General features: G+C 38.3%; 4 protein-coding genes across 4 annotated transcripts in view; 2 read left to right on the top strand and 2 right to left on the bottom strand.

Moving 5' to 3' along the window:
* LOC110022474 overlaps positions 1 to 4086 on the top strand; it is a 29965-nt gene extending 25879 nt beyond the window's left edge. The window contains exons 2-3 of the mRNA XM_020721429.1: positions 2768 to 2936; positions 3410 to 4086. Coding sequence (XP_020577088.1) covers positions 2768 to 2936; positions 3410 to 3852 — 612 coding nt within the window. The 3' untranslated portion in view covers positions 3853 to 4086. The remainder of the gene's footprint in view (positions 1 to 2767; positions 2937 to 3409) is intronic.
* A 3439-nt stretch (positions 4087 to 7525) lies between these two features.
* LOC110022476 (zinc finger A20 and AN1 domain-containing stress-associated protein 6-like) lies at positions 7526 to 8905 on the bottom strand. Its single transcript, XM_020721431.1, has 2 exons — positions 8759 to 8905; positions 7526 to 8326 (listed from the first exon to the last, which is right to left on the bottom strand). The coding sequence occupies exon 2, from the start codon at positions 8258 to 8260 to the stop codon at positions 7784 to 7786; it is 477 nt and encodes a 158-aa protein (XP_020577090.1). The 5' UTR covers positions 8261 to 8326; positions 8759 to 8905; the 3' UTR covers positions 7526 to 7783.
* A 1282-nt stretch (positions 8906 to 10187) lies between these two features.
* Positions 10188 to 13782, bottom strand: LOC110022435 (pentatricopeptide repeat-containing protein At2g27610). The gene is made up of 3 exons (XM_020721376.1): positions 13620 to 13782; positions 12089 to 13538; positions 10188 to 11666 (listed from the first exon to the last, which is right to left on the bottom strand). The coding sequence occupies exons 2-3, from the start codon at positions 13470 to 13472 to the stop codon at positions 10906 to 10908; spliced, it is 2145 nt and encodes a 714-aa protein (XP_020577035.1). The 5' UTR covers positions 13473 to 13538; positions 13620 to 13782; the 3' UTR covers positions 10188 to 10905.
* A 1805-nt stretch (positions 13783 to 15587) lies between these two features.
* Positions 15588 to 17321, top strand: LOC110022475 (probable glycosyltransferase 2). Its single transcript, XM_020721430.1, has one exon. It carries the CDS (start codon positions 15770 to 15772, stop codon positions 17105 to 17107), a length of 1338 nt encoding a protein of 445 aa, XP_020577089.1. The 5' UTR covers positions 15588 to 15769; the 3' UTR covers positions 17108 to 17321.
* The last annotated feature ends 9421 nt before the right edge of the window (positions 17322 to 26742 follow it).

Below are 26742 nucleotides of genomic sequence, written 5' to 3'. Positions count from 1 at the left end.
ATTGATACCACATTTTCACAACTACCTCCATCTGTGATGGGGTTGCACACATTCCCCATTATAATACAATGGATATGGAAGATGTTATGTCCGAGTCACTACTAATCTCTCTTAGGCTTTTTTTGGAGAACTCGTCAACCATATGCATCTCATCGCGTTTGTAGGTAGCCGGTACTCGCCTCCATTCTCCTTTTCTGGGCCTTCACTCTCTGCCTTCTTCTTTGGACCATATTCTGTAAAGTAAATCACCCTCTCATTTGGGTAGTTGGATGCAATGCGCACGATATCATGACATTTGAAATATTTCTCGGCTAGGAATGTCTTGGGGGTGTTGATCCGGTTAGTCCTCTTTTTCTCTTATGTGGACTTTTTTTCACATGGGATAGGCCTAGGCACGCTGGTAGGTGTCCGCTTGCTACTTGATCTGAAGGTTGAATCCAATTTAGAAGGTAGTGTGGACTTGATTTTATGGTGTTATCTCTCTACCTTCAATGCTAAGGTCTAGACATCTTGCAAGTTCCAATAAAGCTGCAACTATACCAATTTGTCAGTAGATGGTCCCAGTCTTCCTGATATCTAGCTATGGTGTTCTCATCGGGTTCTATCAATTTATTTTTCAACTTAAGTTGCGTGAACTCGGCTTGTGTATTTTTCTATTAAGAAGATATCTTTCAGTTATAAATGATGAAGTCTTAAGAACACGTCATGTCTGTAATGTATTGATAGGTACTTATGCTATGTTTCATTTTTCATTATGGACCAATTTGTGATTTTGTTTTTCCTTTCTCGCTTTCGTGAAAGTTTCAAATTCTCTCACCATAAAGATGCACTCTTCTTTAACTTGACCGCGGTAGCTTTATCATTCTGTCAGGTGTGATATTCTTGTATCTAAAGACCCGTTCCACTGTCTAGAGCCACTCGATGACTTGTTCAGATCCATGCGATCATCTAAGTTTGGTAAATCGACCTTTAGTCCAAAATCTTGGCTTCTCTGATATTCAATGTGAAATCAACGCAACATTGGCTCTTCATCACTTGAAGCTTCTTAGTGGAAAGGGTTTTCATCCAATTCTTCATCTGGTAGTCATTGTTGTTGCTATAGGTGACTTCCACATGTTGCATTTTTTCAAAATCAATGAGTCTCGGCTGCAATTGGAGAATTCCTTGTTGTCAACCCGCCGTAATTTCTTGAGCATCTTTTTGAAAGGTTCTCTTAGGGAGCGTAGCGAGATTTTGGCTGGCTTTGATATCAAATGACACCATTATAGGACCATTAGAAGATGTGATAGAACACAAAAGTTGTCATGAAAGTTGTAGGATTGATATCGTGAGTGAGGAGGATGGATGGCTGCTGAAAATTGACATAAACGACAATGGGACAGCTAACCAGAAGTGGAAAACAATAATTTTCGGCTTTAAACAGTAGGTGGCAACAATGTTGATGGCTGCTCGGCTGAAAATAACCGGCGAAGAGCAAATTGGAGAGGGAAATTCACCACCTATCCCTAGACAAGCTATAGATGAACCACTTGTAAAAGGAATAGGCTACAATACTCGGGAGAGCAAAAACTGTTATCACCTTAGAACTCTAAATCTCTAGGTTGGATTGTTACACCTATTAAAACCACCAACTACCCCCCACAATTGTAGAAGCCCGCCCACCAGCCACCACCTGCCGACCAACAACTGTTCACCATCACCGGTCGGGGCGCTGTTTAAGGACTTTACACGGCATTCTTTTTCAGTCTACTGATCCAAATAGAAAATTACAAATTCATGCATTTACAGTGTATTCATCCAAATCATAATTTTCGCTTTTCAATACTCTATATTTGTATTCATTTTTTAACAAAACGGACAACCTCTAAATATATTTTTAAGTTAAAAAAACCATTTAACAAGTACATGGCAAATGTATAATTTTTCTATACCATTGCAAGGACCAGGAGCAAAAAGGCAACACCTTGTGCATTTGGTTGAATTTTGTTTTGATAATACATTATATATGTATCAATGCCATAAAAATAGAAATGTTATGTTTCAATATAGTGTGTTTTGTTTATTATCATATTACTTCAAGAATGCAATGCTATTTAGTATTATTAATGATGATTAAGTTATCTTTTTTCCTATATGTTTTAATCCGTCAAGATTGAATTAATTTTGATTATCTAATTTGACCCTTTTTTAGATTACTCTGTTAACAAATAATAACAGCAACAAATCTTATATCCCTTGATGTGTTGGCAATAGCGGAAACATAAGGTGGCTGGGGAAAGCATTCATTACCTATAGATTTTTACTAAACTCTTAAATATCGTATAATACAATGTAAATCTTGACACATAAACTTAAATATTTGGTAGTAATTTAATGTTAATTATAATTTTAGTTCTATAATAATATTTATAATAGCTTTAACATTTATTTTTAGAAGATAAATATAATATTCGTCACCGCTTAATTTTTAATTTTGCCACTTTTCTCCTTGAGTTCCGTTTCCCACATTGTGTTTAGATGTCATGCAAAGAGAAAATATTATGTGCGGGGGACTGATCGATACGTGTATCGCACGGTGATCGATCCGGACTGTTGTATGGATGTACGGCAACTTGCCGCACGTAATATTTGCTCCATTGGAAGAACATGGCTTCCCCAGACAAAAAATAACACAATTTTTTTCACAAGGCATAAATTGCAAAGTAAATTGCAGAGTGGGGAAGGACGTAGGATTAACAGTAATAATTATTCTAGTTTAATAATGTAGGCTTGCAATGCGAGGGGGATCAAGCTCTGTTCAGCTCTAACAGCTGCTGGATTTCTCGCCACCTACGACTCCAAAAATCTTCAGAAAAATCAGGCTGAAACCTATTCGGTCGTCACTCTCATCGATTGCAGACAATACTTGAATCCCCCTCTGACCGAAAACCATGTTGGTGAGTGGAAACCCCCTTCATTTTCTTTCAAATGGGTCATTTACATCTATAGCACACAATTCTTATGAATTTACATATCTCGCACCTAAACTTTTATATTTACATGCATAATGCTTAAATTCTTTAACATCACATAAAAAAATAGCACTATTACAACATTAAACATCAATTACACCTTTTCATGCATAGATTTAAAGCACCAATATGGGTAATTACCAAGGGGCATTTACATACATAGCACACAACTCTTTCCTATTTAAATAACTCACCTAAACTTTTATATTTGCCCAAATATCACCACTCAATTCAACAGTATTTCCTCTTTTTAAAATTCTAATACATCTTTTTCATGCCTAGCTTTAAAATGAGATTTATGTAAATATGGAAATTCAAGTGTGAGATATGTAAAATACATATGAATTGTGTACTACTCTTTCATCTTTGGCAACTACACTGACTTGATATGAGCGCAGGATTCTATCATTCTGGCATCCTAAACACACACACTGTTCACGGAGAAGGATTCTGGGAAATGGCCATTAGATGCCACAATGCTTACTCTAATGCTAAGAAGAACAAGAAGCACCTTTCAGACATTGGAGAACTGAACTATCTGATGTGCAAGGCAATCGAAAACCCCCACCTCACGCCTTTGTCGTCCCTGCGAACCGCGCTCGTCTCTGTGTTCGAGGAACCAATCGACTATGCTCCGATGGAGGAGTTGAAGGTGCTCGGGGTCGAGGATTTTTTGGGATGCTCGTCGGTGCATGGAGTCGGCGCGTCGGTAGCTTTCTTCGATACAATCAGGAATGGAGAGCTTGACTGTCTCTGTGTTTATCCTTCTCCCCTGTATTCCAGAAAGCAGATTGAGGAGTTGGTGGGCAACATAAAGAGGTTTCTAATGGACAGTTGCTGATCTCCCATCGTATGACATTATGGACAGTTTATCCAACCTTGAGTGCAGGTAATAAAGTAAGTTTTACATGCATACCACTCAATTCTTATGGAATTACATATCTAACACCTAAACATCAATTTTTTACTTACATATGCCGCCCTATTTATGTATCAAAATGTGTGTTTCAGTTCTTTAAAAGTTAAAATATTGATATTTTTTGATGTGATATGAAAGGAAAAGTTGCCTTGCTATTGAAGTGAGAAAATACGAAAATATATTGCGTCCCGAGCATGCCACGATCAAACAATTGATGTATTTACGCATGCCGCGATCAAACCACTGAGATTTTGATAAAAATGAAAAATACGGCATGGGGTTTTATCTTGAATTTTGATATTTGAGTGAGAATTTGAAAAATGGCCGAAAGAGGCTGCTAGGTTTATAAATAGTAATGTTTTGGGTGCTGTGTACGTAAACAACCATTCCAAGAATATCTAAATAACAAGTTAAAGTTTGTAAGTTCAGATCACGTAGTCTGATTCTCAACTTCATCAGGATTAGAATTGACAAGATTAATATTTTAAAGATCTTAAGCTTGCAAATTTCTAATAAAATTACGACTACAAGTGTTTTTAAATATTTAATTTCTCGATAATGACTATGTCGACTAAAAATATGAACCGATTGGGTTGACTTTAAATTAAGTTTTTTTAATCAAATTCTCAAAATAGATAAATCAAATTAATCATTTAAAAAAATTAAATAATGTCATCCGCAGCAGCTGTAATAATCTGTTGGGGGTGACAAATTTTTGATTGAATTTAGTTAGAAAAATGAATGTCATATCAAGTGTATCATTATAATCACATCAAAGTACCATATATTTCCATATCCAACCCTCAAAATTCTATTTTTTTCCTACAAGTTACATGTTAAATCACATAAAAAGTAGCACAGTTTTAACTTTTAAGAACGTTAAATACATATTGGGGGAACAGCTCCTGTTCGGCTTGTTTATATTTCGAGCTCAAAAAGTGTGTTCGTGTTCGACTCGTTTGCTTAACGAGCCGAACACGAGTTGTTCACGAACAAAGAGTCTTTTTAACAACTCTAATCATGTAGTCATAAGACAATGAGGGTTTGAGCAAGATTTAAAAATTATTATTTATATTAAAACAGCATTTGAAACAAATTTAATAATTTTTATTTTATTTTCTTAATTAATATTTTAATTGGTTATAAATCTTTGTAGCTTTGTAGTCAATTAGATTTTCTTAAAATATTACTTAATATATAAACTTGATGAGTAATATTTCGAGCCGAACACGAACGAACACATCTTAGTTCGTGTTCGGCTCGTTAACTTATCGAACAAAATTAACTTATCGAACAAAATTAACTTATCGAACAAAATTAACGAGCCAAACACGAGCTGTTCGCAAACTACGAGCCGTTTTGACAGCCCTATAGGGAATTAAATGGTATGCATGTAAATCTAACTATTTTTAGGGACCTTAGAGTTCTTCACTGACCAAGCAACATGATTTAAATGAAAAAGACTGGTTCAAATTTACACGTAATACCCTTTGACTTTGACTGCCAAAGATTGAAAGAATAAAAAATAAATAAAAATAAATGCGATCACATTTGATTACTTAATCTGGAGACTACTAACAATCATGAACTGGTCATGCGTTGCCATGAAGCTTCTTTTTTTTAACTTGATCAATAATTTTCAATAGAGTGATGAAGAAAATTTCATGGTATATGTGCAAATCTTCAAATCAATAAGTAAATAAATAGGAGTTGAGTGATATATATATATACTATGATTTGTTGGTTGACATTCACGGTATAAGACACTGGAGGGGCAAAAATAAACAAGAGTTCTTATGTGGAAAACCTGAAGGGACAAAAACCACAAGACCTGGCTCAGTCGAGATGATTCCAGTATGTCGATATAGGTTACAAAATTTTACCGACCCTTGGATATCTGCAAGTAATGTTGTATGAGTGGGATGTGACTTTCCTGTTGGATGTGACCGAGAAAATCGAGGATGTGGCGGTGCCTCAACTGCAATAAAGGAAAGAAGATAGGGGTAGGGTGTAAGAGAGTCTAATATTAGCATCGACAGTAGTGGCAACGACAACGATTTTTGGGCAGCAAAAGCACGGTGATGGTGACAATGGTTGTCCGACATCAATAGCAGTGGAGGTTGGGTAGAGGTGGTATGACTGTGGTGATAGTCCGGTGGGGCGGGCCCCGCCAATGGCGGCTACGTCACGACAGTGGTGGGGCGACAGTGGTTTAGTGGTGGCCAAAGCTTAACGGTGGTGTTAAGTAGCTTTGGTTCGGTGTCAGTAGTGATGGCCAAACATTTGTGGTCCAGGGCTGCGATGGTCAAACACCGGTGGTCCGACAAAGGAGGCGCCTAGATGGCAATGATTTGGTGCCGGCAAAGGTGGTTTTGATGTGGCTGGACTCTGGTGGTCAGACAATGATAGTCTAGTGGTGGTGGAGCTCATGCACCCGCACGGGCATGAAGCTCATCTTTAGTAATTTTTATAATTCTAATTATTTATTTATGACCTAAAGAAAACTGGTTTTTATTTATTTAATTTGGTAATTAAAAATAAAAGATTTTTTTTCTCCCATCAAAGATCATGTCTTTTTACATGCACTTTTCATAAATTATTCTTTTTTTTGGTTCACATTGCCACGCGTACATATAAGAGATAGGGTGGTTGATTTGTAAATAACAGGTTCCAGATGGTTTTATATATAATTATGATTTGTTTAGGTCAAGCATCGGCCTCTAAGGCCAATACCTGTATACAAAATATGAATTGAAGGCGACATTCCGACCTTCTGCCAGCAAATATTGTTCGAATAAAATTTTTAAATAATTCAATTTTAAAGGCAATATATTGATGCCTCCAAAATAAGATTTATCTTTCCATAATATTTATTAAACAAATTATATATTATTAATTAAATATATGTAAAAAAAAAAAGGACCGATTCTCGTTTCTTGATATAGAATGAGTCGGGGTGTGAGGTTCCCGGCCCGTCCTATTAGCTCAACTCCGGTTTAAGTTAGGTTTAGATTTGTTAGCAGCCCATACACCTAAATATTCGAGGACACCCTCCTTAAGATATCAGTCGAACCCCTCACTACAGGAAACTTACACCATAGAAGCGAATGCTCTACTAACTAAAGTGAAACCGGTTTTTAGAGTGGTCGTCCCCCAAATACTGATTTCGGAGGGTTGTATGTTTGTCGGCGACATAATGTCAGAGAAAACTTATGACTGAGCTGTCAACCAATATACCACTCGGGTGAATATATATATATTATATTAAGAATATGTTTGGGGAGCTGCATCTTATTGAATAATCTGGTGATAAGCTAGGTGTGATGACTATTACAAATTTTTATTTTGTTAGGAAAAGCAAGACAACTGTCATAAAGTTCGGACCGCACCTAGATAGATGCGTTGTAAAAACGCTGTTTTCGGTATTTTGAAAACGCATAAGCTGCCAAAACACAGATTACCCAAACAGGTCAGACACGCTTCCAAAATGCTACCACACCAAATAAACTGTCCCAAACGGACCGTAAGTTGATCCAAGCGAAAATTAGGATCAATTTTAGGGTGATTAATAATATTCGAGCAAAATTCACAGCCATAATCCAAACTATCTTTTTTAGTTGTTTCATCAACAAAGGGAAAGTAGACCGTCGTATTTTTACAACAAACTACGAAAAAGGGATGAAAGTGCAAGGAAGAAAAAAAAAAAAGCGCGCAGAGGAGAATTCTAGATGTAGATGAACACGGTCGATGACAAACCGTAGATGGAGGCCGCAAAAGCTGACCAAATCGTCGCCGAGCTCGCGAATTGAGGCCGACTGTAGTGGCAGAGTTCCGACAATTAAGTAAACCAGTCTCAGATCATATGGAGCTTGGCGGCCTTCACGATAGGGTTAGCTCGTGCGATGGCCTCGCGACCGGCGGCCTTATAGTCGAAGGAGCAGCCATGTTTCTCCGGGTAACGGTGAGGTCCGCAGAACGGGAGCCCACAACGGCAGCGGAAGCCTGTCAAACCGACCCTTTTCCGGCACTCCTTACACCGGCCCGGCGTTGCAGATGAACGATCCACCACCGAGTTGCCGGAGGACTCGGGAAGGGAAGACAGGGGAGAGTCAGGAACGTGTGCGGTGGCGATAAGAGAGGGGGTTAGGGAGGGGGAAGTGGATATGAGGGATTTCTCGACTGCTATTTTGGCGGAGGCGGCTTGCTCCTCCTTGAGGCGTAGGTCACGATAGCACTTGGAGCATAGATCCATGGTCGCTGGTGAACCTAAGAGCCCACAGTTGTTGGTGCAGAGGCGGTGTCCTTCCTGGCATCGCTGCTCTTCAGCCATCTTCCTCCCTTTCCTGATTCCAGTCGCTTCGTATGATTCCGCCTCAGAGATCTTCAAGCTTACGATCTGCAATAGATTTCGAGTAATTTTCTGTTATCATCCAGTAACAACAGATCTACTTGAATCCATCATGACTAAAACGAAGCACCAAAAAACCAAACGAAAATAACGAGATCTCCACTATTAAATAAGAAACAAAACACAAATCGGCCAATTCAAGCAAAGCATATCACAGATCCCTTCAACTAGAAGCCGACTGAGAAGACTTGCGTGCGACGCAAGTAATCTCCATCACCTCTGTTTCAAGCTTACAACTCTCTATATCCAATTTCAAAACTCCTAATACAATTTTTTCCTGCTTCGATTTCACGAAAACTTCCAACTCAAAAATTCACACAACCCCTCAAAACACGCAACACGAAGCTCAATCAATCCTCAATCCAACAACTACCAAAAACAAAAAAGAAAAAGAACAGCAACATATAATTGATAAATTACCCCTGAATCAAAACGAGATCGATGCAAAGCTCTTCGATCGGATGAAAGAACAGAAGGAAGAACTTGCACGACTCCGAAGGATCGTGACGGAGCAGCTCGATGTAACAAAGCTTCGCGGTTTCCCCAATTTCTTCTTCCACGCCGCCTTATATAGCGATTGGAGAACAGAATTACGAGAATGCGGGAAAGAGAGCGGAAGTTCAAGCGACCGGGGAAGGGGACAAGAGGCGGCAATCGAACGCGACGTTACGACGTAGCTGCTTTTTCTACCGCGTGATTAGCGTGCTGTCGTGCCTTCTCCGCCGTCAGTTTCATTAGAGATAAGATTGGGGAGGGGTAGATTTGTAAATATAAATTGACAGATGTCGGGATCTTGTGAGCTGACGGCGGTCACGGTTGGGTGGCCATTTTACTTTAGTTTGGTGGAAGCCTAGATGAGTAATGCGTCTATTTACATATAGAGACACTCAATATTTATAAACTATATTAACTTTGAGAAAGTGCAATACGCATTTTAATGCATCAATAAGATGGTATGCACGCACAGAAGTAAAGTTTAAGCGTTAGATATGTAAATACATAGAAATTTAATGATATGCATGTAAATAGGAGCTGTCCCGCATTGGAAATGTTTAATCTAATGTTGGTGGTGTTTTACTAGGGATGTCAATTCGGGTCAGTGAGTTGGGTTTAGGTCCGACTTACCTGATGCAACCACTTGAACTAAGGACTACAACTAATTGAGTCGAGCAGTGACATCGATCTGCCTATCACAGCAACCTGACTCAAGGAAAGAGTTTAATATTGCCACCAGTCTCATGGATGGCCCTAAGATTCATCATCCAGTGCCAATAACTAGCAACAACATAACTCGTAAACATCTTGAGGGATCTCCTCGTTAAGAAATGAGTTATAGATCGAATTATAATGATTCAGTCGCTCCCCGATAGCCTAGTTACATAGTTTCTCATCCAGGAATCAATAGTTGACAACCAGACCAAAACAGTCGGTCGACAAAGCCAAACTAATCAAGTCAAGTATCAACGACACAAAGACCATCAAATCTCGACCGACAAATCCAATTGAGCACAATCGGACGAACATGTTTTGTCGAACTAAAAATCACTGGTTTCAGCCGACCGAGTCTGAGAGTACCCGAGCAGTAGACCTATACATATAAAATATATTGCAACGCCTCCATTAAAACATAGGCAATTATGTGATTTCATATATTGTATCATCTCCTCTATAAATAGGGGATCATTTTACAAGAAAAAGATGATGAATAAAATGTATTGTTCATTAGAGTGCACCTCCCTCTCCATCTCTTTCTCTCTCTCTTCTCTTACACTTCATGAACAAATAAGAATTCAACAAAATACAAAATTTAATGTTTAATTTATAATTATTTATATTAATTAAATATTTGTCATGTTATTTTTAATTTATTTTATTTTATTTTTCTAAGATAGCACAGCCACCATGGGCAGCCCAAAGCAACCCTCCAAGAATACTGACTAAGCAAAGCTCTATGTCGGCCTCAGTCCTGCAGATGATAAGCAAATTGAACTGCTTGTTCTTATCTTTAGCCTTGCATTCCATTTCTGAGTTATATTCATCTTATCTTTTTGCCTCAGTCCTTATCTTCTGCATTCCATCTAGTTATAACCAAAATCACAATGTAGAATCGGATCACACTGATTCTAGAAAATCAGAAAAGTATAGAAAATTCACTCGGATCTCTTCTCTACAAACAATGAAACTTGCAAAACATCGCTTCAAATGCTTCTTGTCGATCCCTCAAGAGAAATGTTGGCAGAAATCCTCCTCTCCAACCCATCACTTCACGGAAACCTCATAGAAGAAATGCATGTGTGGAGATTAATTTGGTTGTTGCCTGAAATCAAAAATATATGGAAATTGAACCGAAGGAATTGCCTGTGGTGCGCTCGTGCGTCGTCCATGTGCACGTGCGGATGCGCCACGCCACCTGCTGGTGCGTGTAGCTGTCTAGCAAGAATGGGTGCTTCGGGCTCCACAACATAACAAAAGTTAGGTACATAGCACACAATTCTCATGTACTTACAATAAGGACACTTCTCCATTAATGCTCCTCTAAAAACTTATGCTAATTGTCTAAAAAAGCCTCACCAGAAATCCCCACAAGAGCAAGACCCGCCCTTAAAGTGATGAAACCTGTTTGAATCCCTCACAACAATCTCCCTCCCTTCAATGTCCGACATTAATTTCATCACTGTATGGCAATCACCACAAACCCGCAGGTTCTTCACTATCTGCAAAGGACTTCCTTCAGGAGTTGAGATCAGTCCAAAAGCCATGGCCAGTCTCTCACTGTGCTGAGCCAGCAGAGCTTCTTTATGCTCATCTTCCAGATCATGAAGCACAAAATTTGTATCAGGAACATATCCTTTTTCCCTCAGTCTCAGCTTCATCTCTTCCAGCTTTCGATATATCTGATCAGATAAAGCATGAGATGTATCAGAAGCCATGAAAGCATGAACCTTGTTCCTCACCTGAATCCAGCTGAGTCCAGCTTCCTTCCTAACCCTTCTCTCCTCCATCATCCTCCTTATTCTACCCCTCTTCTCCCATTCTCCTTCTGCAGCATAGATATTGGACAAGAGGACATAGGCAGCAGAGTCTTGTGGCTCCAGTTTGATCAAGTTCTCTGCTGCAATTTCTCCAAGCTCCATATTCCTGTGAACTCTACAAACACCCAAAAGAACTCGCCACACCATTGCGTCTGCTTCGAAGGGCATGCCTTTGATGAGCTTCATGGCTTCCTCGAGCTCACCGGCGCGGCCGTAAAGATCGACCATGCAGGCGTAGACCTCCATCGTCGGCCGAATACCATGTTCCTTAACCATCAAATTGAGATACCTCTTACCTGATGGAAAGAATAGAAGATGGGAAATAGAATTCGTTAAATACCCGGATCTCATGTCAAATCATTGAAGAAATCTAATAGTAAATGTGCAATAATTGACTTTTCATGTGTAAAGTGATGTTCCCGAGAAAGAAATAGAGCCTAATTTCACTCAAGATGAGGTGTGAGCAAGAAAAAGAGAACTAACCTCTTGGACTGGGGATCATGATCCTATTTATACTTCAGTGTATAGATTTTATTTTAACCCATCCAAAAAATAAAATAACTATCTACTATCCATACAATATTAATTTCATATAAATATTAAGAGACCTCATAAACCAAATAATTAATCTTTGCTTTGATTGGCTTAAGAAAATTAAGACAACACATCATAAATAGTTATTATATATGATCCTACATATAAAATTTTCTAACAATACCTTCTTCAACAAAACCTGTGTGTGTGCAAGCCATGATTACTCCAATCAAGGTTATGTCATCCATTTCCAGCCCTTGAGCTTCCATATCTGCGAAGATATCAAGAGCTTTTTTTCCATAACCATGGCGGGCAAAACCAGAAATCATTGAATTCCATGACACCAAATCTCTTGCAGATTGCCTCTCAAACACTTTATAAGCATTTTCAATGCTCCCTTTCTTTGCATACATGGTGAGTAGAGCGCTGCTCACACAAATATCATCCTGCAGCCTTAACTTAATTGATTCAGCATGGAATTGTCTCCCTTGATCCACCCCCGCCGTGGCGCTCGCACAGACATTAATGATGCTTGATATGGTAAACTGATTGGGCACAACTCCTTCTCTAGCCATCTCCATGAACAGCCTGATAGAAGCCTCAGTGTCCCCGGCTTGGGAATAAGAAGCCACCATGGCTGACCATGCCACAACATCCTTGTCTTCTATCTTCTCAAAAACCATTAATGCATCATCAAGGTTTCCAAACTTTGTATAAGCATCAAGGAGAGCTGTGCCTACTGAAGGAAAACATTCATATCTTGTTTTTATAAGGAGGCAATGAATGAGAAATGGAGAAACCATGGGAGCAGCAGTTAGTACAGTGGAGTAAGTGAAGTCATTGGGCTCAACTCCATCCTTCCTCATTTCAGAAAAAATAACAGCAGCTCTGTCATTGCTACCATTCTGTGCACACCCACCAATCAAAGCAGTGAAAGAGACCACATTGCGAGTTTCTGGTGTCAAATAGAAGAGTTTGAGGGCATCTTCCATTTCAGCACACTTAATATAAGCCACCAAGAGAGCAGTCAAGCTATTCCCATCAAGCCCATAGCCTTCTTTCACCACGCAGCCATGAAGCTGCCTTGCAAAAACCAGGTTTTTAAGATTAGCACATATGTTTATCGCGGTGACGAAGCTCGATTGGGTTGGCTTTATGCCTTCAACCCTCATCTGGAAGTAAAATTCGAGTGCTTCAGTGTAGGAACCGTTGGAAACAAGACCTGCCATCATTGAATTCCAAGAAATGGAATTTCGGTGCTCCAAGGCTTCAAAAACTGATTTTGAATTCTTAATGAGCCTGCACTTTGAGTACATGTTCATCAGTGAGTTGCAGACAAAGACGGTGGCTTCATGTCCAGATTTGATCAGCTGGCCGTGCACTATCGTCCCTTTCTGCAACTCGCCTCCAGTGGCAGCTGAAGCGAGAGCGGAAGCAAAGGTGAACGTGTTGGGTCTCACTCCTTCGCTTTGCATTTGGAAGAAGATATCCAAGATCTGAGCTTGGAGTCCATTCCGCATGTATTCGGCGAACAGGGAGGTCCAACTGAATACACCTCTTTGAAGCATTTCATCGAACAGGTCGTGTGCATGTTAAATCTTTGGTATGAATTCGCCTCAGTTCTGTAAGAGGCCCTGAAATCATGACAGAGCACTCAGGGTAGCATTTAGGAGGCTTAAAAAAATAGTGTATAGCTTGGAGAAAAAATTAGATACCGTATCATGTCGCGCGCGTAGATCACACCACGTCATCGAACACACGCCATGATGTGATCTATATCGTCTGGCTCGAGTTATTCTCGTGGAGAACCAACGCACACCCTTAGGGATCGGTATTTCAAAATACTACTTTTTTAATATATATATATATACTCTGAATGATAAGTCCCACGATTAATAATTATTTCCAATATGTAGCTTTAAATAATTTCAAGCTACTCCATCCCTACTTTATTTTGGGGCATTTACATACATTGCACTTGAAACATTATTATAGTCCAACGTCCTTTTTTCATCCAATTTGAAAATTCTCGCTTAAATATAAAAAATCATGATAAAACGCGAACAAATATTTTTTCATTTTTATCAAATTCTTAATGATTTGATTGTAGCATGTATAAATAGATCAAATCTAGCACCATTTTTCATCCACTTTTCAAATTCTCAGTTAAATATCAAAATTCATCATAAAACCCAAACTCATATTTTTCATTTTTATCAAATTTTTAATGATTTGATGGCGGCACACTTAAATACATTGATTTAATAGTTCAAAAAAATAGCATATGGACGCTTGATTTTGTAAACAACAATGTTTAGGGTTCTTAGTGGAAAAAATGTCCAAGTGTTCTTATAAATTTTCTTATTCTTTAAGCTATATTTTAATTTCAAACAAATCAATTCCAAGTAAGAAAAAAAAATCACTTTACAAGCTTATCATAACAAAATTGCCATCATAGAACTCGCGTTGCGCACTCGAGGAACTTGACCCATAAATGATAATCATACTCGATTTGCAGATGATTTATAGACTAAAACTGCTATACTACTCTCAAGGCAGATGCATCCCTGATTACACAGTCACCTCTCAGTCGTTATCGACTCTCTAGCTATCATAAATTATTAGGTTGTTTATCTGGTTAGCTCTAAGTAATCATTAGTTATGCATCGTCCATCAATTATCAGTCAGCTAGCTTTCGATAATTATTAATCTTGGTCAATCCTTATTTATCAATACTACTTATTCACCCTATAATGCCAAAGCATTATAAAGACCCTTTTTGTCTTTGGCCTTCAAAACACAAGTAAATTCCTCATGGTAAGTGACATGCACAAAGTGCTGTTTAGCACGGGCAGTTCATGCAAGCCTAAGTGCCATATTAGTATTATACGAAATAGAATTCTGTTTGTCGATCCCTCAGGAAACGAGATGAACTTGAACAGGTAAAGTTCCAGCCTTTAGTCATCAATCATAGCCTGAAATGTTGATTTAATGAAAATCCTATTAAAACAATCATAAGTTAGCAACATAAAGAAGAACGGTTTCAAGTATTTAGAAGTTCCACTTCATCTACCCATGTAAGTAAATACTTAATGAGTATGTAATATTTTATCGTAAGAGCCAGGGGGTAATTTAGCAATTGCATGAATATGTGATAGCATGATTCCAATGAGATTGAACTAATGCAATCATATAAATGTTGACGCATGCATAGAAAGTTGATAGCAATGAATAGCAAACATTGTGAACAATTGTGATTCTATCTGTTTATAAAGGAAATAGTATAACACAACTCGTGGATAGAATAATTGTGACAAAAATGCATGTTCGGTAGTGCAATGAGATAAGCAAATATATGGAAGCATTTACAAAATATGAAAAAGATAGGGGTTTAATTGTAAGATGTACGTGTACAAAGCTAAGACTAGAGATTATATCTCTCAAAAAATAATACATGAAAAGATATATTTCAATTTTTAAAAGTTAGCGGTCGTGTTGCCAAAATTTTAAGTGTTATATGTAATAAGAAAGTCAGTTTGGTAGATATCTAAATATAAAACAGTTGTGTGGTATATATGTAAATGCCCCTATATTTAAGATGATCGAAAATCATTTTGTCAATGTCACTCATCGGGTCAGCATCACTGCCGTTTACTTTCCTAAATGCCAACCATATATCGAGCTGTCCGGTCACCCTCCACGCTCCAATATATACCAGCAAGGTAGAGTCATCCATCCAGGGGGTGTATTTAACAACAATCCTGAACTCCTCGCTGCTTCACGCCTACGCCGACGAACCCAACTTCTCGCCGGAGACATTAGAGACCTATTGGATCTAGAGAGAGAGAGAGAGAGAGCGCATCGAATGTTGCAGGAGGCGAAGAGATCGGGGCTGCCGATCAGTAGATCTGCAGCAGGATCTCGCAGGCGGCAGATCCAGAAGACGTTCAACAACATCAAAATCACGATCCTATGCGGCTTCGTCACCATCCTTGTGCTGCGAGGCACCATCGGCGTCGGAAACCTAGGCGGAGTTTCAGACGCTGACGCCGACCAGAGGGTCGTCGAGGACATCGAGCGCATTCTGCGTGAGATCCGCTCCGATTCTGAACCAGATGAGGTTGTTGATATTCAGTTCTCCATTGATGCAGCTGTTAACATCACCACAGCCGATAACGTCACACTTGCTGGAGCGGACGCTGCGGCCTATGTTGCGGGTAAGAGCTATAAGTTGGGTCCTAAGATCTCTGATTGGGATCAGCTGCGAAAGCAGTGGCTGGTCGCGAATCCTGGATTTCCTAATCGAATTGCTGGAGGGAAGCCGAAGATTTTGCTCGTTACAGGATCACCGCCCAATCCTTGCGATAACCCTATTGGTGACCATTATCTTCTCAAGGCGACCAAGAATAAGATCGACTATTGCCGTATTCACGGGATTGAGATCATCCACAACATGGCTCACCTCGATCGCGAGCTCGCCGGTTATTGGGCCAAGCTCCCGTTGATTCGTCGCTTGATGCTCTCGCACCCGGAGGTGGAGTGGATCTGGTGGATGGACAGTGACGCGCTTTTCACCGACATGGCCTTTGAGATACCGGTAAGCAAGTACGAGGGCTATAATCTTGTTATCCATGGCTACCCTGACCTCCTCTTCGATCAGCATTCTTGGATCGCGCTCAATACTGGGAGTTTCCTTTTCCGGAATTGTCAATGGTCGCTAGATTTGCTGGATACCTGGGCGCCTATGGGTCCGAAGGGACCAGTGAGGGATGAGGCTGGTCGGATTCTTACTGCCAGTTTGAAAGGGCGGCCAGCCTTCGAGGCTGATGACCAGTCTGCACTTATCTATCTTCTTCTCTCTCAGCAGGACACATGGGGTACTAAAGTTTTCATAGAAAATTCTTATTACCTGCATGGATTCTGGGCTGGACTGGTGGATAAGTATGAGGAAATGATGGAAAAGCATCATCCAGGTTTGGGTGATGAAAGATGGCCTTTTGTGACCCATTTTGTGGGATGCAAGCCCTGTGGTAGCTATGGGGATTATCCGGTAGAGAGATGCATCAGCAGCATGGAAAGGGCATTCAATTTTGCTGATAATCAGGTTCTTCAGATGTATGGTTTTGCACATAGCGCTCTGTCAAGTCCAAAGATAAAGAGGATCAGGAATGAAACATCTACGCCTTTGGAGGCCAAAGAATAATATAACCGTCGGGCTAAAGTAAAAAGTGGATGACCTGGAGTGGAAGGTTTGAATTATAATTTCATTGCCATTAAGAGGTCAGTTCCATGGCCTTTGTTGTGTTATATGAGAATTAACTTTCTGGAATTTGTAATTTAAGTTCAAGGCCTTCACTTTTTTTTGTTTCTTTTGATAGCATTCAGTGTTGCATTTTTTTAATCTTAGTTAGTGCACAGCAAGAAAATTTAATGAAAAAGGTGGATTTTTTTTCTTTCTTTGGATGGCCATTTGAAGTTCTGATTTCTTCTGTGATGAACTTTTGATATGAAGGGCGTCTCACCATTGCCATGCACTCACCTTGAAAGTACTCACCTTGAAAGTCAATTAACTATCATTATTACTGTGAGCACACTTAGCCTTGCCTTGTTCTTTTGGGGTCAGCCTTATAAGTCCTTCGTCATTCATTCTGTAAGTGATGCTCTCACAACAAATCATGAATCAATTTAGCATCTAATGTTTAAATTTTCTTGTCCCTCTATTCCGAAGTTAGTTGCCTGAGTTCTCAGTTTTCTCAACAATCAAATGAATTTTATGAATTTTTTTATGATGTTATGAAGATAATAATTTTAGGATTTGTTTTTGTATTCAATCTAGTGTATGATGCAATATGTATCAAATTATTTTAACCTTTTCTAGAATTTACTGGTATTTTTAGTTTTCATTTAGTTTTATCTGTTTAATTATTAATATTATGTTTTTTTTAAGGATTTAAGCATTAGTTTTGTTTGAAGTTTAAATTACAAAAATATTTCTAGAAATAAGTGTTTTTTTGCTTGCAAGTTGCATTCTGACCTAATAATCAATGAAATTTGAAAAGAACTTCTCCCTTCTCTGTAAAACTTTCTGCAATTGTTGAGGTAGATAGATACAGAAAGAGTAGTAGTAGAAAAAACTTTTTCTATTTCTTGTTGTGTACAGAGGTGAACTATATATACAAATTGGGTAATGCGGAGAGGGCTAAGAAGGTCATTGCATTTCTATATTAGATGACTCCTTCGAGCTAATGCAGTTGGAGATTTTTAGTGATGATTGTAGGCCTGGTACAGGTTGTTAGGTTGCTATACTTTGTGTTAATTGGAATGTGACAAGATGATGATCTAAAGATGTGATTGTTAGCTTGTCTCTAGGATCCTTATGCTGATTGATGAAAAGTTGTTTGGTGAAGATGTCAGCAATTTGTTCCTAAGTTATGATGTGGTGAAGAATGCTCATTAGTTTTGAAGTGATCTCTGATGAAGTGAAAATAGACTTTAATATGTTTTGTTCTATCATGAAAGATTGGATTGTGGGCAAGAGCAATGACTGAGATGTTGTCGCAGTAGATATGACTGGCTATAGGGATGGATATATTAAATTCGTGAAGTAGAAGCCACTGCTATTGAACATCCGTGGTGGTAATAGCAATTGCTCGATACTCAACTTTAGTGGAAGAGGAGGCTACTGTTCGTTGTTTCTTTATCGCCTGAGAGATGAGTGTGCCATCGATAAAGGAGCAATAGCCAGTGGTAGAGCTTCTGTCTGTGGTGTTACTAGCTAGTCACAGCTAAGATCGAAGCAGGTGGTGAGAGATCTAGCTGTGATTGGTAATTTGTGGGAGGCAATGCCTTTGAGATGGCAGAGAGTTCATTGTAGGAGCTGGAAGTGATAGAGAAGATGTTTGTCCGTGTTTTGACTAAAACTAGTTAATTGTATAGGTGATTTTAGGGTGTGGGTGATTGTAAGAAATTGTAGGGTTCCTATGAAATGGCTAATTGAAGGGGGTTATGGTAGTTGTGGAGAACTGAAATTTGTATGATGGTGTTTGAATGTTAGTGGTGCGAGGACAAATTTGCATTGGAACATTCCTAAGGTTTAGAGGATACCTGTGAGGTATTTGGATTGATGGAAGTTGCTATTTGAGATGGTTTGAATTTGGAGAAAATGATAAATGTTGCCTGGTTGTTTAAGCATAAAGGTTATGTTGAGATATTGAAGGGGATTGTTAATGATGTGTTGGTGATTGCCAGTGATGAGTGTATCATCGACATAAATGAGAAGTTATGGTGGAAGAGAAACAAAGATGGGTCTGTTGCGCCCATTCTAAATCCATAGGTAAGATGTCGGGAGTAGGTGGAGTACTACTAACGAGGTGTTTGAGGCCGTAGACTGCTTTTTGAAGATTGCACTTATGATGTGGGCAGAGTGGATCAATATACCTTGGTGGTTGAGACGTGTGAACTGGGGATCGAGGGTACTGTGAAGGAAGGAATTTGAGATGTCAAGTTGTTGAATGTGCCAGTTGTGGTGGGTAGCAATATTGAGGAGTACTCAGATGGTGAGGAATTTGGCAACCAGGCTGAAAATTTTATGGTAGTTAATGCCTTATTGTTGTTTAAAACCCAACGCAACAAAGCGGATTTTTTGATGGATAATGGTGCCCTCATAGTGAAATTTTACTTTCTAGGTTCATTTGCATTCAAGAATGTTTTGGCTGACTAGTGGGGGAGCGAGACGCCATGTGTCTTGCTTTTGTAAAGCTTGAAATTCCTCTGACATGGTCTGATGCCAATAGGATGTTTGATTGCTTCAGAAAAGCAGCGGAATTGGGGAGAGGAACGAATGATGAGAGGCAATTATTGAGATCAAACATGATTTTGGGTTTGAGGGAGCTTGTCTTTGAATGTGTTTGCATGTGGTGTTGGGTAGAGGTGCAATAGTGGTGGTGATTTGCTCAAGGGAGTATGTGGTTAAGTGGGGGATGATTGTTCAGAGGTGGGATTTGAGAAATGTTCATTGGACGAGGTGGAGGGGTTGTGAGGAGTTGTTATTGGTGGGGAGTAGTTCTTGAGTTTGGTTGGGGGTTGATTTGAGTAAGATTGTGTGGGATTGGGTGTTAGTAGTAGATGTTTGGGAGAGTCTGTTGAAGAGGATATTGTGTCAGGCAAGAAGGTTTCATGGGAGCTAATGAGATGAGAGGAGTTGTATTCAAGAACAATGCAGTGAAATGGTTGGGTTGCTAGTTTATTTGTCGAAGATGATTGTTACCATGGGAAGCTAAAGCAATCGAATATTCTGAGTTGAGTATATATGAGAGTTTTTGTTTGTGCAGAAGTTGGTAGGGGGTTGCTTATTGTTATTTTTTTATGGTTATTTATTTATTAAGTTGTTTGATATGATTAGTGAGTCAGTTTAGAATTTTAGAGGAATGTGAGTTGCATGAAGAAGAGCCTTGGTGGTTTCAACATAGTGGGAATTTTTATGTTTTGCGATTCTATTTTGTTTCAGCGTATAGGAACAACTGAATTGATGTTCTATGTCATGAATATTAATGTAGTTACTCACAATATTAGAGGTATATTCATCTCCAACTTTTAAATGTAATTGTCTAGTGTGTCGGTTGAATTGAGTTTTTATCATTTTGTGGAAGTTTATGAATTTTCTCAGTGTTTCTGCCTTGTGAATCATTGGGTAAATCTAGTGGAAGTGTGATCAAGCATCATTAAGATGTAGTAATTGCATGCATAGAATTAAGTAACCGAGACTGGTCCCCAAACACGAGAATGAATTAATTCACAAGGTTTGTATTTGTGATTGCTACATATGAAGGGGGGTTTATGACTTTCAGTCATTTGACACTTATTGCAAAAAGAAAGTGAAGAGGTTATGTGGCGAGAGTGATTTGATTTGGAGATAGCTGTCAGCACTTGTTGATGTTGGTAATCGAGTCGTTGATGCCCAAGTGCAGAGAGTCTGTTGATGAAGAGATTGTGTCAGGCAAGGAGGTTTTATGGGAGGTAATGTGATGAGAGGAGTTGTATTCAAGAACAATGCAGTTAAATGGTTGGTTGCTAGTTTATTTGTCGAAGATGATTGTTACCATGGGAAGCTAAAGCAACCGAGTATTCTGAGTTGAGTATATATATGAGAGTTCTTGTTTGTGCAGAAGTTGGTAGGGGGGTTGCTTTTTGTTATTTTTGGATGGTTATTTATTTATTAGGTAGTTTGATATCATTAGTGAGTCAGTTTAGAATTCTAGGGGAAGGTGAGTTGTATGAAGAAGAGCCTTGGTGGTTTCAACATAGTGAGAATTTTTATATTTTGCGATTCTATTTTGTTTCAGAGTATAGGAACAACTGAATTGATGTTCTATACCGTGAATATTAATGTAGTTACTCACAATATTAGAGGTATATTCATCTCCAACTTCTAAATGTAATTGTCTTGTACGTCGGTTGAATTGAATTTTTATCATTTTGTGGAACTTTGTGAATCATGGGGTAAATCTAGCAAAAGTGTGATTAGGCATCATTAAAATAGATGTAGTAATTGCATGCATAGAATGAAGTAACCGAGACTTGGTCCCCAAACATTAGAATGAACTAATTCAAAAGGTTTGTATTTGTGATTGCTCATATGAAGGGTGGTTTATGACTTTCAGTCAGTTGACACTCATTGCAGAAAGAAGGTGAAGAGGTTATGTGGAGAGCATGATTTGATTTGGAGATAGCTGCTAGTACTTGTTGATGTTGTTGATTGAGTCGTTGATGCTAAATTGTGGAAGTAACTACAAATTGAAGAGTTGTGGGGCGGAGGAGTTGGAGGAGGGGATGGAGGTCCTCTATAAGGATTTAAGACAACTATACACACATAACTGAAGCCAATCAAGCTGGAGGATCAAATCTGGCAAATGAAACCACAAAGCAACAAACCATCATAACACTCTTCACACCCAAACCAAGAATTCACGCAAACCAAAGGTAACAATTAAACAACTACAAACAAGGTCCCCCAAAACTCCCCCAACAAAAACAGGCACCATTCCACCAATAACAGAAACAAACAACCAATAAAATGTCCGATATGTCTCAAACCAAGTCACTCTGCCGCTAATTGTTGGCACATAACAAACCTATAATACAAACTGAGCAACCCACAAAAACACACAACACTCACAGCCTCCACAAACCCTCTCAACAACACATCGGTACTTTATATCGGTGCCACCTCACACCACACCTTGACAATCTTCATTTACCCAACCCCTATCAAGGCAACGAACAAGTCATAGTAGGCAACAGACAAACCTCAAACATCTCACACACAGGTTCAACCATACTTCCCACCCAAAACAGTAAGCTGCATCTTCACTCACTTCATCTTGTACCACACCTCACCCACAATCTCATATTTGTTCAACAATTATCACAAGACAATAATTGCTTCTTATCTTTTGACGATTCCCATTTCTATATACAGTGCATGAACACATGGAAGATCCTCCTTTTTGGCCCAATTATACAAGGCTTCTACACAATCAAGGCCCTCACCATCTCTACATTATCACCAATTTGACATCAGAGACTCGGACATCCCCATAACAAAGTCCTCCAACTCTCCAGAGCACACACCAATCTCAACACACCGAACACCACACCATCATGCATTTCTTGCTTGCAAAACAAAAGCAATATATTAGCTTTTCCAAGTAGCAATACTACTTACAATATATTAGAATTAATAGACTCAGATGTATGGGGCCCCTTTTCGATCCCCTCTACTTATGGATATAAATATTACATATCATTTATTGATGCGCATTCGCGTTATTGCTGGGTTTTTCCAATGTATAGCAAATTAGAAACACACCTGCATTTTATGCAATTCCACATGTTTCTCTCTATACAATTCAATAAAACTATAAAAATCCTCAGAACATATCACATCCCACCATCCCACCATCCCAATGAATATCTTCAACAACAATGAATCAAACACCAAATTTCATGCCCATACAAGCCTCAACAAAATGGTGTTGTTGAGGGAAAACACAAACATAAAATTGAAACAACAAGAATTATTCTCAAGCATGCTTACTTACCACAATAATTCTGGATAGACGCTATTCTCACGGCTATCCATCTCATCAATATACTTCAATCAAGCACTACCAACAATAAATCCCCACACAAAATTCTCTATAAAACTAAATCAACTTTTGACCACTTGCACACCTTTGGTTGTGCATGTTATCCCTGGCAACAAACTCAAATGTACAACAAATTTCAAACCAAAGCACCACAGTGTGTCTTTCTGGGATATCACTCTCAGTATAAAGGCTACAAATGTTGGGATTTAAACAACAATAAACTAATTACATCACGTCATGTAACCTTCACCGAAACAAAATTTCCCTTTCACACACACGCGCATCATCACACAAACCCACCACAACGCCATCCAACCAACCCCCATCTTTTCTAGTGCATACATCCAACATAAACATCTCACCCAAGTCACCTCCATCTCCACCACAATCTCAAATACCAAACCACCACCTAGCCCCAACCTCTTAAAACTTTCCCCTAACCGACATAACCCAACAAGTCAATTAACTATCAAGCCAAACCAAAACAAATCACGTGATAACACAATCCCAAACAGGATCACTCAAACCCAGAACAATCTTAAATCTCCACCACAACACGTCAACCAAAGACCCCGCCTCATTTGTCGAAGCCAACAAGATTCTCATTGGCAGGAAGCCATTTCAATAGAATTTTTCGCTCTTCAACAATAGGGTTTTGGCCTCCACAGCTGAGACAACATGTTATACTAGGTCAAGAAGATCGTCCATCACCTTTTTTTCCAACAATACCCTCTAACAAAAATTCTCACCATTTTCACTATATCACATCAACGGATCCTCGGTAACAAAGGCTTTATAAGAAGGGGCGAATGGAGCTCGGTTAGGGAAGAATGGTGAGAGTAGAGGAATAGAAAAGGAGGAATGAAGTGTAGCACATAAAGTAAAAAGAGCATTTGTACTTATATTTTTTTGAGCCTTTTTTTAAAAGCCTTTTTGTTTCTTTACATAGTAACTTCGGTCTTGTTGGGTTGAGAGAAGTTTGAAAGTCTGGGTGTGAGATGGTGAACAGGAATCCATTTGATTTTGCTGTTCGGCAAGGGTTTTTGATACCATTTAAACTTTTATGTAATTGCTGAGGTAGATAGATACAGATGTTAGGATATGTAGAGAGGGATAACAAGGACATTGTATTCCTACATCAGACGATTCGTGCGAGCTATTTACAGTTGGAGATTAACGTTAATGATTGTCGTCTAACACAGGCTGTTAGGTTGTTGTCATATGAATTAATAGGAATGCAGTGGCTGTTATTCTCTCGCTCTCTCTAGTCCTAGGGTTGTTGATGCAATAAAAGACATGCATCAAATTATTCTAGCATTTTGAGTTGAACAACCTCATTGGAAGCAAAGCTCTCGGGATTGCGCCCAACAAATTAGGCACTTGAGCACCCAAGGCTGGCACTTAAGCTCCGGCTCCTTTGACTGCGCCAAAAATATAGACGCTTGAGTGCCAAAATGGGATGCAAAGGCTTCCCCCCTCTTTGTGAGCGCCCAAACCTGGGGTTTAGGGGTGCTTTGACAGCATATACGCAATAATGTGCTCGAGATATCAAATTATTCTCGGGTTGTTCGACAACAAATGATCTTTATCACATAACAATGAGAACTTTAATTATGACTCAATATCTTCTGGATTCTGAAGCCAATGTTAATATATTTGTTGTTAATTAGTTCTCTACCTAATTCACTGGATTTTCTTCTCTACACTCTTAATGGTTTGCCTTCAGTTTAAGCATTTAAGAATACCTATTCATATGAATCTTTAGCCTCTTCTCAGTTTGGATGATGTTTACTTACTATTGTGTAGTGAGGCAATGAATATCACTTGGAAAAAACAAAGGGAGAAATTTACATATATAGCGCACAATTCTTACGTATTTATATATCTTACCTAAAATTTCATATTTACATACATAGCACTTTGATGCTTTGAATGTTCACTTGTAAAAGTAGTAATAGTGCTATTTTGATGTGATATTAACTATTTGATTGCTATGTCTGTAAATATAGAAGTTTAGGTTCTAGATATGTAAATACATAAAAAGTATTTGCTATGTATGTAAATCTCCATCCCGTCCCCCAAAATAATAATAATAATAACATGGCAAAAAAGCTTAATCTTGTTTGTAGACACAACATGCTCTAGATGCATCAAAAACTAGTCGACTGGTTTGCGGCCGAGCATATGCTGAATCTAAAGGTCTAGGGTTTAATCATTCGACGCACGTTACACTATCGTAGAAAAGCATTTGTTACATGTATTCATTGTCAGATATGTTAAACCCTCAGCCATTCTGCTCTAAATGTTGATATTTAAATGAATGAAATATTACGTATGAATAATGTACATGCAGATTGGTGTTATTTACCACAATACTATCAAATCCGCTCATATCTTTACCCATCATGTCTGCACGTAATTTCTTTTACGACTAGCACTCTCTAACCTATTTGCAAACTTGCTGTTGACAATTCTTATTTCATTACCTTTGTAACTCGTAAATGAACCAATGCAGTCGATGAACGACTTAAATTCGGCTCGACTAAGACTCGATGATGTTCATTTAATTTAATTTTAGAGAGAAATTATAAAATATTCATGTGTGATATGAATTCCAAGTTCATTTCATTAAATGTTGTAAGAAAATTTGAAATTTCCTTTATGAGTATCTTTTACGTATGTGAAATTTCATATTTTAAATGTAAAAAAAGATTATGAGAAAATTAGTTATAATATGAACAAGTTATCGAATAAGTGATTAAATCATCATTAAACTAGTATTTTATTGAGATTTTAATGGACTGCTTATTTAAAAATAGGAAGATTTACATACATGCCATAGAATTCACATGAGTTTACATATCTAGCTCTTAGACTCCAATTTTTAAATACGTGCCATCTTACCCTATGCATGAAATGCTGTATTTCACTTTTTAAAGTTGAAATGATGGTAAGTTTTATGTGATATGAAAGATTGGGTGGTATAAATGTGAAAAGAAATGTTTAGGGGTTAAATATGTAAATACATAGGAATTGAAAGGTATGTTGTAAATGGCCATTTAAAATATGTAAATTATTAAGAACTTTGAGACAAAATTAATTATGTTTATATTTATAAATTTTTTAAAACTTAAAAACTCTGAAATTAAAATTTTTGCATGTAAAAATTTAGGCGCAAAATTTTAATTTTAACAAAAAAATTAAATAAAATTAACATAAAGTTCGCATAAACTTAACTTCTTAGGCTTCGTTTGAGAAATCACTGAAGTTTCATTGCGTTATTGTGAACGTCGATATACTTGTGAAAGTTTACGTTTGGTGAAACAGCGTCTGTCGTGCATCTCCCGAAGTTATTCGCTAGAGAACAATATTTTGTTGTTTTGGACTGTGGAGGAACTTCTCCATTCCGTCAATGCGACTTTCAAAAGATTTTGCTGAACGACGAAACTGCTTCAAAAGAACCCGAAACTCGTAAGAATTTATATAATAAATTATAACTATAGACCATTACAATATTAAACCATAAGAAATATGAAGTACTAATTTTCTTACAATCAACGTGTGTAAGCAACCTTTGACCAAGCCAAATAATAATAAAGAAGTTTCAATCCAATTTTAGATTAATTGACACGCTTATGTTGAAATAATATATACACACACGCACACACACATATATATATATATATATATA

The sequence above is a fragment of the Phalaenopsis equestris genome, unplaced genomic scaffold, assembly GCF_001263595.1.
Source record: "Phalaenopsis equestris unplaced genomic scaffold, ASM126359v1 Scaffold000191, whole genome shotgun sequence".
In the NCBI taxonomy this organism is placed as follows: Eukaryota; Viridiplantae; Streptophyta; class Magnoliopsida; order Asparagales; family Orchidaceae; genus Phalaenopsis; species Phalaenopsis equestris.
The sequence above is the reverse complement of the archived record's forward strand: the minus strand, read 5'-3'. Positions and strand labels throughout refer to the sequence as shown.